The 13,900-nt window shown below is 51.3% G+C and overlaps 1 protein-coding gene and 1 long non-coding RNA gene across 4 annotated transcripts in view; one reads left to right on the forward strand and one right to left on the reverse strand.

The window, feature by feature from the left end:
• Positions 1-3,457: 3,457 nt before the first annotated feature.
• Sptbn2 (spectrin beta, non-erythrocytic 2) overlaps positions 3,458-13,900 on the forward strand; it is a 42,386-nt gene continuing 31,943 nt past the window's right edge. The window contains exons 1-2 of one of the 3 annotated variants that reach the window (XM_015999054.3): positions 3,458-3,948; positions 10,015-10,193. In XM_015999054.3, coding sequence (XP_015854540.2) covers positions 10,037-10,193 — 157 coding nt within the window. In that variant the 5' untranslated portion in view covers positions 3,458-3,948; positions 10,015-10,036. Of the gene's footprint in view, positions 3,949-4,466; positions 4,599-10,014; positions 10,194-12,485; positions 12,813-13,900 lie in introns of those variants that run through there. The other 2 variants (XM_006980565.4, XM_015999053.3) reach the window with 2 other exon arrangements.
• LOC121821578 (uncharacterized) lies at positions 5,690-12,178 on the reverse strand. The gene is made up of 3 exons (XR_006062353.2): positions 12,046-12,178; positions 6,279-6,390; positions 5,690-5,803 (listed from the first exon to the last, which is right to left on the reverse strand). It is a non-coding gene; the product is annotated as an uncharacterized LOC121821578 (long non-coding RNA).

Genomic DNA, 13,900 nt, shown 5'->3' on the forward strand with positions numbered 1-13,900 from the left:
CTCCTTCTGTTTGCTCATTATATCCTTCACAACCCTCTCCCTCTCCCACAGAGCTGTGTGAAATCCATTTCTACCCACATCTTACCAGTTTTTCCTAACTACCACCCCCTGAGTTCTATCTACCATCCTCTCTCTGTCCAACACCAGTGTCATGTCCCGACTGGCTTCTCTTCCAAACAGACCTCCTTTCCACCACCTCCCCACACACCAGCTAGCCTTTTTGAAAAACAAAGGCACCCATTTGACTTCCTTTTTTCAATCCTTCAGTAGCCTCCAGGACACTAAAGGTAAAAAAAAAAAATCAAAATTCTTTAAACACTATAGATAATCTCTGTTAAAACCCCAGCTCTATGCCTTCCCATTTCAGTGATCTTAGGTAAGATGTTCTATCAATGTCTCTACTGTCTTATCTGTGAAATGGGCTTAATGTTTATCTCTTCATGTTCCTAAAGGAGTTAAATAAGGGGGCTAGAGTGGATGGCTCAGAGCTTAAGAGCACTTGTTACTCCTGCAGAGGATAAAGATTTGGTTCCCAGCCCCCACCTGGTAACGCAGAACTATCCATATCTCCAGTTCCAGGGGAATCCAATACCTTCTGGCCTCTGTGAGCACCAGGTACAAATATACATACATGCAGGCAAAACACTCATACATGTAAAATAAAAAAAAAATACCTTTTTAAAAAATTAAATGAGATAGGCTGGTATTCGGGAGGCAGAGGCAGGAGAATCATAGCAAGTTGGGAGTGGGGGAGGGCGGCTTGGTCTACATAGTGAACTAGTTAGTTCCAGGCTGGCCATGGCTACGTAGTGAGACTCTGAGAGAAAGGGGAAGAAAGAAAGAAGGGAGAGAAGTAAGGTGTAAACTGCAAGAAACAGTCTCCAGTTAGTGTCAGTGACCGTTGTGACTGCTCCCCATTCCCCGACTTGTCAGCCCTTCTCACTTCCAATCTCAGGTGGCATCTTCTGAGCGGGTCTCCTTCCATCCTCTTTACCCAGGTTACGGCTCTCTCTTCAACTCTCCTATAACATCTGAAGTCTTCATTCATAACAGACTGTACTTTGTGGCTGTAACTAAGCGATCATTTTATTACTGTCTGTGATCCCCACCCACCAGGGGGTCTTCCAAGATCCTGGCACAGTACCTGGTACATACGAAGTCATAACATCTTTTTATGAATGCTTGATAGGGCTGAGGAAGTGGAGCCGATGGGTGCAGGTGACTCAGGGCAGCTCTGTCTCGGGGTATGACACTAGCCAAGCCAGCACAAGGCCGTGGGTTCAGTGGCAACAAAAGGAAGGACTGGGGATGGGAACAGTAGAGGGCATCAAGATTCCCTGCTTTCTAAGCTGGCAGGTAATTAAGCGTGTTTAAATGGTCACCAGGAGGGGTGAGGGCCCTGACAGTTGGGAGGGTTGAGACTTAGAACAGGAACCAGAAGAATCAGTCTTGGATGGAAGAAGAGAGAGACACCTCTTCCGCGGTACAGAAAGTGCAGAAAATTCAGCTCCAGATCTAGGTGTGACAGTACAGCCCAGACCTTCCCGTGAATGATCGTGCTTAACCTAAGCAGGAAACTTGAATCCTCTGAGCAGCTCAGCATGCTTGGTGGATATCATTCCATTCACTTTTGCACCTCACAGGAAAAGGAAGCAGAGGTTCTCCTTGTCATTGACTGTACTGATTCACTACAGTGCAAAATAACAAGTTTCCAGAGCAACCCAGTCGCAGAGCTGAGGCGAGTGATCTCAGCATTCCCTTCACTGAGCATGCTTCCTTTCCAAATTGGGAAACAGTACAGTGAAGTAGGACTGTGATAAAATAATGGCTGCCATGGATTGAGTGCTTACTATGGGCAGAATGCTATTCCATTACTTTACCTGCAATAATTCACTCGACCCTCACATCTTACAGGTCCAGGTAAGTACATATCTAAGGTCGTACAACAAAACGCGATTTTATTTATCTGTCTGAGACAGTCTCCCACTCTGTAGTGCAAGTTATTCTGGTGACCTTCACACTGCAGCCTCCTGAGCACCTGGATGACCTGTGTGAGGCACCACGCACAGCTCCTGGCTAGATCTTCATCTCGGGGAGTCCAACTCCAAACCCTGCTTCCTTCCTTCCCTCACCCCTCTGGTGCTAGGGATTAAATTCAAGGCTTTGTGCTGTAGGGAGCTGAACTATCACTGAGCTACCCGGACCCCAAATTTATACTTTTGATTATTCTGCCATACTCTTCCTCCGAACAGACCAGGAATTAGAAGACAAGGAGTCTCTACCATGAGTTAATTCTATTAACGTGGACTTCCACTTAGGTGTCTAAATAGCATTTTGTTCATCAATAAATTAAGGATGAAAATTAGAATGCTTATTATTACAAGGCTTTTGAAAGATGTGCAATGCTGAAAGTGGGAGATTAATCTACAAAAGCTACTATTTATGTCAACCACCCTTGCCTCCTAATGGCTACAATCTAACAGGCTGTCACTGAGACCCTCCATTCCCAAAATCATGAGTAGCAACAATAAATGGCTTTCAGTTTGTTTGGTGGTCAGCTAATTCCCATCCCATGATCAATTTTAATGTCCCTGGCCAAGTTTCCACAGTGACCATTGTGTGCACCGTGGCCTCTTTCTTCCTGAACATCCAGAATACTCTGGCCTCTGGGGACAGCAGACGCTTACGTCCTCTCCTGATTCCATTGCCTGAAGAAGAGCGATGTGGTTTTTGTTTTGTTTTCTTTGCAGTCCTGGCTGGCCTGGAACTCCCTTGCTGAACGGGCGAGGCTGGCTTTGAACTCACACAGGTTTTGCCTGCCTCTGCCTCCTGAAGTGCTGGGATTAAAGGAGTAGCACATCCAACACAAGTGACTTTAAAAAAAATCATAAATACCCTGAATTACAGTTTACAGTGAGCGGTACCAGAGTTGGCTAAGTTCCGGGGTAATGGTAGAATCTCAGGTCAGATTAGCAGTCTTTAACAAAACTCCCAACCCCTCCCCCAACTCACTTTATGTATGAGGAAAATCAAGGCCAGGTAGATGAAGCAAAAATTGTTGAGTGGTGGTAGCAAGATTGTGTTTTACCTTGCAGATTTTTAAAAGTACATTTAGCACAATGATTTCACTTTGTGAAAATCATACATGTAGCTGTCTTGGTTATGCATACCTTTCCAGAAAAAAAAAAAAGCAAAATGCTAACATTTGGCTACCAATAAAACCATTATAAAACCTTAAGCCCAATAATTCACAGAAAGAGCATCCGTTTTGTTGGCCTTGCTTGTCCATTTCAGACATTCCCCAGGTTTGAAGGGGGCTACCTCTTTTCTGGAGTATGTAACCCAACGTCTCTACAAAATCCATCCTGTTTTTCAGTTTTTTTTTTTCCTTCTGGTTCCTCCCTGAGCTTAGCTCTCCAATCTGGAAGAACAGTAATTTCAGAGCTGGAGTGGGGGTGGGAGTGTCACATGACAGAACGCACTTTTAGCACCCACTGCGAGCACCCACTCTGTGCATTTGCTCTGATTTGGGCATATTTCCTTCCTCTCCTAAGCAGATAGCAGCTCACCTTGGTTAATGCCATTAAACCGTAGACCACTCAGCTGCTAATAAACCAAGAAGAAACCCAGCCGTGCCAGGCCTAGAAATGTCCATCCCTGCCCCCAACCCCCTTAAGACAGTGACTAGGCCAGAATGCTCCTGGTTGATAAATGAGAGGAGCTGAGGAGCCGCTGTGATGACGGTTCCGAGAATCTGATTTGTGAGAAGGCGAACCTCCAGGAGCACCATGGAGATGCTTTTGGAAAGCGGGCCAGCCTACCTGCCGGAAGGAGGACGAGAGAAAGGGGGCAAGGCAGAAAGAAACGCTTAAGCGAGATGGCCTGGAGGTGCTCAAAAAGGGACATCTGAAAAGGAAACGGAGGCCGCATCTCGGGGAAACCTCGGAGGTGAGTGACATTAAAAAGGGCTGCCCTGCGCATCCCGGCAAAGGCGCATCAGAGACAAAGGTGGAGTGTCCAAACTGGGAAGAATGAGCCCCGTTAACTGTGGGTGGTACCCGAGGACCGGAAGGTGGGGGTCAAGCAGGGCATCCACGCGGAAGACCGTGGGGGGTCGGGAGCCGGCGGAGGAGCGGCCGTTCTGAATTTGCCCCGGGGAAGGTCAGCGACCCCCGGCCGGGCAACCACTGTAAGAACCGAGAGGGGCCGCGGTTGCCATGACGCCGGGCGGGGAGGGGGTGCCTCGTGCCCCGCCCCTAGCCCCGCGGGGTCCGCGAGCTCCAGATGGTCCCGGGCCTCCCGCGGGAGCCGGCGGCCTGCGGCAGGGGGAGGCTATTGTCCTCCTTCCGCCGCGCCGCAGTCCCGCCGCTCGCGCCCGCGCGCAGCCGCCACGCGCCCGGCGGCCGCCGGCCCCGCGCGCCCCCCGCGCCGCTCGCGCCCTGTGACAGCGCCCGCCTGCCGTGCGCCCCGCGGCCGCCCTGCCGCCGCCGCCTGTGACCGCCCGCAACCACCCCCCGCGACCCGGCTGTAGGCGCGGCGACGACCAGTGCGCCCCGGCCAGCCGAGCTCCCGCTACCCGGCAAGCGCTCTGCACCCAGGTAGGTGCAGCCGGCGCCCCGGCCCGCTTTGTCCCGGCCGGCAAGGAGGCGCGCTTTGTGCGGCCGCATGCAGGCGGTGGGGTCGGTCCTGGGGACCCCAGGAGGGAGGATGCGACGCCGAGTACCCGGGTTCTGTGCGGGCCAGCCAGGTATCACTGAAGACCGTGGGGGACGAGGCTTGGGGTACGCAGACCTCTATGGAGCGCAGAGAAGAGTCTGGAAGAGTTGGGCTGACAGACGCGCTGATGGATCGGGGTCGCCTGGGCTCGGAGCGCGTCTGGCAGCGCAGGCGTTTCGTGGTGCGGCGGTTCCTGCGGTGGACCGGCCGGCGCCGGTCGTGGGACTGGGGACGCGCTAGGGTCTGTCCGGGGCCTGTGAATACACAGCTTTCTCCAGCTCCGCAGCTTGTTGGCAGCTGGTTATGGGGCTTCTCCTCACCTCTGTGATAGCTAGCTCCATGCTGCCCTTTAGGTCTCGCATTGGTATGAGAGGTGGACACGGTTTGGTGGAGATGACTGTAGCTGCTAGAGAGGATGAAACCTCTTCAGTTTGCGAGGAAGCCTTGTGTAAGGTGTTTCTGGGGCTCTGTACATTTACAGGGCTGTGGAGTCTGCCTATCATACAACTACCCAGCAAGGCTGCCTGGCTGGGGCTCCAGTTCCACCATCCATTTCCACCCATCCACTCTGGCTCCAGCCTACTGCACCCCAGTATCCCCATGACACTGCATGCTTGTCTGAGATGCAGGGTTGCCCTGTCCTAACAAGATTTCTCCGTGGGCTGTTTCTCAGCTGCCGCCCCCCATTACAATTCCAGTTTTGAGAGCCTGGGTTTGTAGGCATTGTCAGTCAGTATCCACAGCCCGGTTTCTCTTGAGGGTGAAGAGAGCAGAGTGAGTTCCATATGTGGACGTGTGTATCTCAGCTTGAGCCTGGGGCAGCCAACCTCTTGGCATGTTGAGAAGAGCCCAGGATCAATGGTTAAGGAGGAGCTAAGACGGAGCTTAGGCTTTTCTGGTAAAGAAACTGATGTAAGCTCAAGCTTAGGGGCGGGGTGGTAAGGGAGGGGAAATGAGGCTGAATAATTGTGCCCCGGGTGGAGGATTTTTTGTTTATTTAGGTTTTAGACCAGGTGATCTTCCTGGCAGTTTCTTGGGTACAGGGGTCACAGGTGTGCAGCACCATGCTCAGCATAAACAGCAGATTCTGAAGGAGAAAATGAAAAATCCATGCATCTTCCCTAAATCTGTCACAGCAGAGTCCCGAGCTTTATCAGGAACACGGCCTAGGAGACAGGTTGGGCCTTATTTTTCCTTCTCCTCGTCTCTGCCCTGGAGCATCTTTCTCTGGCTTTCTTGAGCACCTGAATTTCACCGTGACTCTTTCCCTTTTCTCTCCCTGCCAATCAATCCCTTCATACTTTGAGTCGATGGGATTTTTACTTCGCTCAGTCCCTCCCTGTCTGTCCTAATGTGTTATTCACCCTCTGGTCATGGCTCTTCAGCCCTGCCCTCCTTCCTCTCAGTATCAATTCGGTTTGATTAGCTCTAGAACCCACTTCATCTCCATTTTTGCTGTCATGGCCTGGGGCTCTGGCTCCTGTTCTGAGAGGGAGGAGGTATTTAGTTTAGCCTCGGAAAAGGCCTGCACATGGTTAGAAGTCATCTGCAGTCACACTCACCCCTGGAACTTTCTGCCTTCTCAGTCCTCAGAGCTTCCCTAAGTAGTTCCAGCTGCTTGCTTGGACAGTGGCCCTCTGAGTATGCGCCTTTCATGAGCATCTTTTGAGCCACCTGGGAATGAGTTAAATATGCAAAATCCCAGGCTCATTCCAGATCTGCCAAACCAGAAATGGGGTGTGGAGGGAAGCAGTGATCTGTTTCCGTGGCCCAGCACTCAGGTCATGTGACTTGTGTTTGCGACTCCTCTGTCCGATGCTTAGCCCTGAAAGTCCCCCCCCCCCGCCTCCCCCCCCCCCCCCGGCAGAGAACAGGGCTCTCCTCCCATTGCCACTCTTCCCACGAGCGTTTTCTTCATCCCCAAGACTTTGATCCAATGACCAAAATAAGAACGACAGTGAATCGATGTGGTATCTCTTTATTAACTACCTATTCTGCTGGGCCCAGAAAGAAAGGAGAGAGAGAGAGAGAGAGAGAGAGAGAGAGAGAGAGAGAGAGAGAGAGACCCCTTTTCTCAAGGAGTTAAAAGTGGAACAAGCAGAGAACATAACAACTAACAGTCATAAATGTGATAAGCACACTAAAGCTGCATTCAGAGTGCTGAATGAAGCAGGAGGAGGAAGGATCACGCTCTAAGGGAGGTAAAGAATTAATCTGGAGCAGGATGTCATGAGGGGGGAACTAGAGGACAAGGCAAGGCAGGAAATAGGGTTTCTAGTTTTTCCAACCAGTGCCAGTGGAGGAAAGTGAGGGAGGGCCCAGCTGCCTGCAGGACCAACCATGGCTAAGCAGAGTCTGTCCTGCAGTACTTGGGTGGGCAGGGGTTCTAGCAAGACCTCTAGCCTGAAGCTAGTGGGAGGTAACACTGTTCTGACGCTAACCACCACGGAAGCCTCTTGGGCCTGGCTGAGGCCAGTGGCTAAGGCTGAGGGAGTGCAGGACTGTAATCTGGATGGATGGGGGCACCTCCCTTCTGCCAGAGTTCGGGAATCCTTGGAGGAGAATAAAATTGAGAATTCTCCATTGAAGGAGAAAGACAGTCGCATGGCTGGGGGTTTGCTAGAAGGTCTGAGCATGGAGACCCGGGTCATATGTAAGGGATGACCTGGGTAGGGGAATCTCAAGCAGAAACCGTAAGGCTCTGGAGCTGGCAGCTGTTGGAACACAGAAAACATATTGTACAAGACGATGGGGGGTCCAGAGCTAGAATGCTTGGAAATGACTGTCAAGGCACAGAGATGGGACTCTAGTGGGGTTTGTTCCGGTAAAAGGAAATGGTGTTCCTTTTATTATAACAAACTCATGAGGGGGAAACTGGGAGTCATACGGGGGTGCTTTTGCTGGATGGCCTGTGGAGAGATTGTTTGGGTTCTAACACCCTTCCTTCAGCTGAACTGAGAGCAGCTGCTGGTTAGGAGATTTTAATTCCAAACACAGAGTAGGGCCAAGGCCAATGCTTCTGAGTCAGACTCTGTTTTCTTGTTCAGAACCAAAAGTGTTAGGGGACTGGATCAGGTCGTGCCTGGTTTACTGTGTCCTTTGCTCAGGGTGATTCAACTCTGCCCTACAATTTAGTTTTATATAAATATTTACAGAGCAAATCCAGAGACTCTGTTGGTGGGAAATGATGGGAAAGAAGTCCTAGGCCTAGTGGAAAGCAAAACTCCTTGCCCATCTATAGGGTAATGAAGGGCCAAATCTAGGAACTGGAGACCTCTATTCTTCACAACTTGGCCTAGTTAGCTTTAACTGTCAATGTGATAAAGCCTAGAGCCGTCTGAGCGCCAAGTCTCCTCTAATGAATTGTCTAGAGGAGATTGGCCTGTGGGCATGTCTGTGGGGGACTGTCTGGATTGTTCATTGATGTAAGAGGCTCCAGTCCACTAAGGGCGGCACCATTCCCTGAGCAGGTGGTCCTGGGATGTATTTATTAAAAAAAAAAAAAAAAAGCCGACTAAGCATGTTCCTGAAAGGAAGCCAGCGAGCAGGGCGTTCTTCTGTATTTCTGCTTCTTCTGCTTGGGTTGCTGCCCTGACTTCCCTCAGTGATGGACTGTGTGCGACTTGAAAGTATAAGCCAAATAAATCCTCAGAGCGTTCTATAACAGTAACTTAAAGGAAAGTAGAACACACCTTCTTCATGTTACTCCCAGGAAAATACTGGTGCCGCCCTGCCCTTGAAGAGGGCCATGTTCAGCTCTTTGGAACCAGCTAAAGATAGTAGCTACATTCTGCCTTTGTGTGCCCATGTGAACACACGATCCTTCCCACCTTTCACCACCTAGCCTTCCCCAAACCTTACCTCCTTCCTTCCCAGATCAGGTTTTTTTTTTTTTTTTTTTTTCTGAGACAAGGTTTCTCTGTGTAACAGCCTTGGCTGTCCTGGAACTCACTTTGTAGACCAGGCTGGCCTCGAACTCACAGAGATCCACCTGTTTTAGCCTTCTGAGTATTGGGATTAAAGGCTTGTGCTACCACCACCCAGATGGAGTAGTTCATGACTTTAAACTGTCTTGTGTTGAAGAGATATCAGGAAAATGAAAAACTGGAATTTAGTGTTCTGTTAAAGTTATAATTCTCTACCACCTATTCCCTTGAGTGGCTAGTAAATGTTGTTTTCCATCAGAACTTTGGACCTTACAGACTTTCAAAAAAAAATTCCCAGCAGCTAATCTGAAGCTCATTTGAGGACAGAGTGTGTTTGCTTAAGTTAAGGTCATAAATAGTATTGGCAAGTGTACATGGTCCAGATACCATAGTCTAGGCCATGGAAGGCTGGGATGAGTGATGATCCCTCAGGGCACTGCTGAAGGGCCCCAGGATGGTCAGGAGATGTTAATGTTCGCTGTACCAGAAGCTGTGATGAAGAGATAGGGGGCTGGAAAAATGGCTCAGTGGTTAAAAAGCAGTGGTATTTCTTTCAGAGGACCCAGGTTCAATTCCCAGCAACCACACGGCTTACAACTATCTGTAACTCCAATTCCAGGGAATTCAGAATCCTTTTCTGCCCTCTCTGCGTACCAGGCAAACATATGGTGCCCATATATACAGGCATCAAAACATCCATAGCCATAAAACAAAATTTTAAAAGCCTTTTTCAAGACAGAGTTTCTCCGAGTAGCCTTGGCTGTCCTGGAACTTGCTCTGTAGACCAGGCTGGCCTTTAACTCACAGAGATCCTCCTGCCTCTGCCTCCTAAGTGCTGGGCCTGGCATTTTTGTTGTTGTTTTTTGAGTAGGGGGCAAGATCCTCTTTTTTTTGTTTTTGTTTTTGTTTTTCAAGAGAGAGTTACTCTGTGTAGTTTTGGTGCCTGTCCTGGATCTTGCTCTGTAGACCAGGCTGGTTTTGAACTCACAGAGATCCGCCTGGCTCTGCCTCCCGAGTACTGGGATCAAAGGTGTGCACCACCACTGCCCGACTAAGATCCTCTTTTTAAAAAGTAAGAAAGAACCTTGCTTCAAAAGCTAGTACTTGCCTGGCAGTGGTGGCGCACACCTTTGATCCCAGCACTCGGGAGGCAGAGCCAGGTGGATCTCTGTGAGTTCGAGGCCAGCCTGGGCTACCAAGTGAGTTCCAGGACAGCCAGGACTGTTACACAGAGAAACCTTGCCTGGAAAAAAAAAAAAGAAAAAAGAAAAAGAAAAAGGGAAAGAAAAACACAAACTAAAAGAAGAAAGGTATGATGAGTGACAGGCTCAGCATCCTCAAGGCGCCTTTCACAAGCCACGTCTTCTTGTAGGAACAGGAAGCCACCCACCACCATGAGCAGCACTCTGTCACCCACAGACTTCGACAGCTTGGAGATCCAGGGCCAGTATAGTGACATCAACAACCGCTGGGACCTGCCCGACTCAGATTGGGACAATGACAGCAGCTCAGCCCGCCTCTTTGAGAGGTCCAGAATTAAGGCCCTGGCAGGTAAGGAGGGGGGAGGGGCAGGGAGGTGATGAGATTGGTGGAGTGGGTCTATGAGCTTCGAAGGGAGAATCTTCTGTCTTCATGGGAAGACTGACTTCATTTTCTAAGCTGCTGCTCTGATACAGACCCCCTGGTCCCCAAATCCAACTTCAAGGTCAAACTCCCTGCACTGTAGAGCATCCCTCAGCTTCCTTCTCCCCTGGCCTAGAGATGCCACCCACATTACCCTGAACGTGCCCAGCTGCGTGGATGAGCTTACTTTCATGACCTAAGCCCCGACTGACCGAGTCAGGTGTCCGTCCCTACCGTACTTTGCCTTTCTACTTTACATTCTGTCCCCACCCGCCTCTCCCCACCTTCCCTCCAAAGTGCCATCCCTTTTCTACTGTCATTTCCCACACCCGTTCCGTTCCGTCCAGCCCTATTATCTTCCCGGCACTCTCTCCACCTGTCCTTCCTGCTGCCTGTTACTCCTATTATTTTAGTTACCTGTTCCCCGAAGCAGTTCTCTCAGCAGCCCTCCCATGCTCCCGGGGTTTGCTCTCCACCCACCCCACCTCCGCCCCTGCCTTCCCCTATGGCCAGGGCTCTCCCCTTGGCTGTGCTGGGCACAAACAAACCAGTCTGACAGGCCTCCTGCGTTTGTGGGGTGGTGGTGGTCATGGCAACAGGAGGGCAGCTGCCACCTGACACCACCAGCCAGTGGCTGTTTGGGGATTGAGTCACCCACACACCCTAAGGCCGCCCACCCAATCTGCCTTCCACGTTCATCCCACCCTCTTCATAGCTACTGACCTGCCCATGGCCTAGCCAGTTCCAGTATGAGAGATTACTTCCACTTAAGGAGTGATCACCCGCCCGGTGGGCTGGAAGAGATCTGGAGGCCTTCCTGAGTTTTACAAACACAGGTTCTCAAGAAAGATGAAGTTCAGAACCTTTACACATATAGTTCAGAACTCAGGACCTTTAAAAGCTTGCCCAGGAAATTAGACTCGGCCAGTCCAGCACCAGATAAGGGCTACAGCTCGTGGGGTCCATGGGTCACTTTCTCCTGGCATCTTACTGGCTGGGACTGAAGAATTGGCTGATGAAATACTCATATTGATACTTCAGTAGTTCAGGGAAGACAGGAAATGTGGGGTATGGAAAACGTCACCTCTTTGGGGAAGCAGGCCTGGTTCCCTGGTTTTAGATTTGTGAATCCTCTGGTACTATCATTGATGTCTTTTGTGCACATGCTACCCAAAACTCTCCTGATACCTGCAATTATACATACCTCCCAGAACTGCCACTGTGTCTGTACAGGTCACATGCCAACCAATGTGACTGATCATTCTATCTATGTACACATGCTACATGCTACCCAGTCCATTTTCCAGGCCTAGCTCACATGACAGGTGCTACTCAGAGTTCTCATCGTGTCTGTAAGCATGATACATAGTACTGCTACCATGTCTGAGCATTTGACATATACTCCCAATATCAAACTCTGCACACAAGACCTGTGCCGATCAGGACAGTCACCGTGTGCACGCACGCACACAGCACCCAGTGCTCTCCTGGAGTGTTTGTCCCCCCCCCCCGCTCGAGGCTGGGCTCCCCTGAGGCGGCATCTCTGAATGGGCTTTGCTTTGACAGTGCCACTCACTCAGTAGGTGCCAAAGAAATCCTGAATGATTAGAGATGAGGAGGAACAAGTGTAGGCGCCAGTGACAAAAGCCGAGGGCCAGGAAGAGGTAGGAGGGGCGTCGATAGCTGTGCCCAGTCCTGGGGTTGGGGGCTGGCGAGGTGACTGAGGAGCCTGGTGGGCAAAGGAAACGGGCTGGTACTGGAGGGCAGTCACAATACTTACTCCCCAGAGGAGGCCACAGAAGTCAGCACACCTGGCTTCTCTTCCAGGATCTCCAGTGCTTCTCTGCTCTCAGGGCTGAGATCAAAGTTCAGATGTCCTGAAACAAGCCCACCCAGGGACGCCCAGAGAGGTCTGCTCCCCGCAGACCTTCTGAAAGCCGGGGTTTGCTTTGGGGCCCCTCTGGCAGGCTTTCCCTAGTCTTGGGCAACTAGTGGCCTGCCGAGCAAGTCTCTGGGTGCTGGCAACACCCTCCTCCGCCCCTGCAGGGCCTGGCCAAGCCCCAACTGGCTCCGCCTCCTGAGCAGCCTGCCCCTCCCCCGCCACTGTCCGACCTGTTTGTCTGGAGTTGCCTCTGCCTCCTCTCCCACAACCAGGTGTGCCCTAGTCACTGTCTCAAGCTCAGGCATCCCACAACTTTCTCCCCACTCCTTGAAACTCCCAGCATCCTGGAAACAACTCCACCCAACCAGGTACAGAAGCCTTTTTTTGGACTCCCCCAGCACAGGCTCGGGGGACACACACTCTTGGCCCTGCCCTGGCAGGGAGCATGGACTCTGGGCCCCAGGCTGAGTAGGAGGCAGCAGGCACCATGAGTGCGAACGGAGTGGGCAGGGTACATGGAAATGGCCTGAACGGGGCTGGTGAGTTTTACTATGAGGCTCTGGAGGGGTCCCAGAACCCTGGGGGCGTCCTGCTCTCACCAGCTGCCTTCATCAATCCTGCTCAGTATGCCAGTGTGCTGGAAGGACGCTTCAAACAGCTTCAAGGTGAGTTTCCCTGGGCACAGGGGAGCCTGCTGTGCCAAAGGGGACCTGGGATAGGAAGAGCTGGCATGCCCCATGCCTAACACTTCCTGTGACTCAGTGTTTATGTTGAGGGACAACGTGGTGAAACTTAGGGGAAATCATTGCAAATAGCCAGAGAATCCAGGCATGAGGACAACTGGAATCCCACTGAATGAGACGGGGGTGGAGGGGGTGGGGGTTTGGGGGTAGGGAATGAAGTGGGTGGGAGGTGGGGGGTGGCACGAGGGGTGTGACCTTGAGGTGCCCTGATGGGTGCAAAGGCGCTGAGGATGGAGGAGCTTTTGGGTTCTTGTCATCAGCTAGAGAGGCCATAGCAGTCTCCCCTGGTGGCCCATGGCTCACCCCCGTGGTTTGGCCATGCTGGCCTTGTTAAGGAAGGAGAGAAGCGTGGGCTAGAGGCCTAGGGACCTAGAGCTTTTATGTGTTTTCCTGAGTGGCTGTGAAGGGAGGCTATGTAGAAAGTGGAGAGCATGTGTCAAAGGGGGTTTGTACACACAGGTCTCAGACCTCTGAACTGGAATGTTCGTCTTGGCACAAATAAGTTTATTTCATGGCATGTGTGTTTAGGGATGTTGTGGGTGTCTTGTGATGCTACACTTTGGTGCCTGGCTTTACCAGATCTTTCTAGGTACTGTTTCCACTTTTAGTCGGCCTGTGTGCCCCACGCCAGCATGCCTGGTATCAGGGAGGTCTCCCTGGATTCAGTAATTGCCAGATGACTTAATCTGTCCTCAACTCACATAGGGCCTGGAACCCTAAAAGAGGCCCAGAGTCGCCATAGGCAGCACAAGTGCTAAGGGGTATCCCACATGGTGATTAGGACCCCCGGTTTGGTGATTAGGACCCCGGGTTTGGCATAGGCACAGGAATTGGAGGTGAGAAAGTCGGGAATAGCCTTGGGTGTGTGGCTGTTTTATCGGGGAGGGGCATAGGAATGTGAAATTAAGGGATGAGTCTAAATTTCTGAGGTGCTGGTGCTGAGATGGAGGTAAATATGACACTGCACACTTACCACTTGGGCTGGGTCCCCACAGGGGCTTTCTAAGGGC

Source organism: Peromyscus maniculatus, chromosome 1 (genome assembly GCF_049852395.1).
Source record: "Peromyscus maniculatus bairdii isolate BWxNUB_F1_BW_parent chromosome 1, HU_Pman_BW_mat_3.1, whole genome shotgun sequence".
Taxonomy (NCBI): Eukaryota; Metazoa; Chordata; class Mammalia; order Rodentia; family Cricetidae; genus Peromyscus; species Peromyscus maniculatus.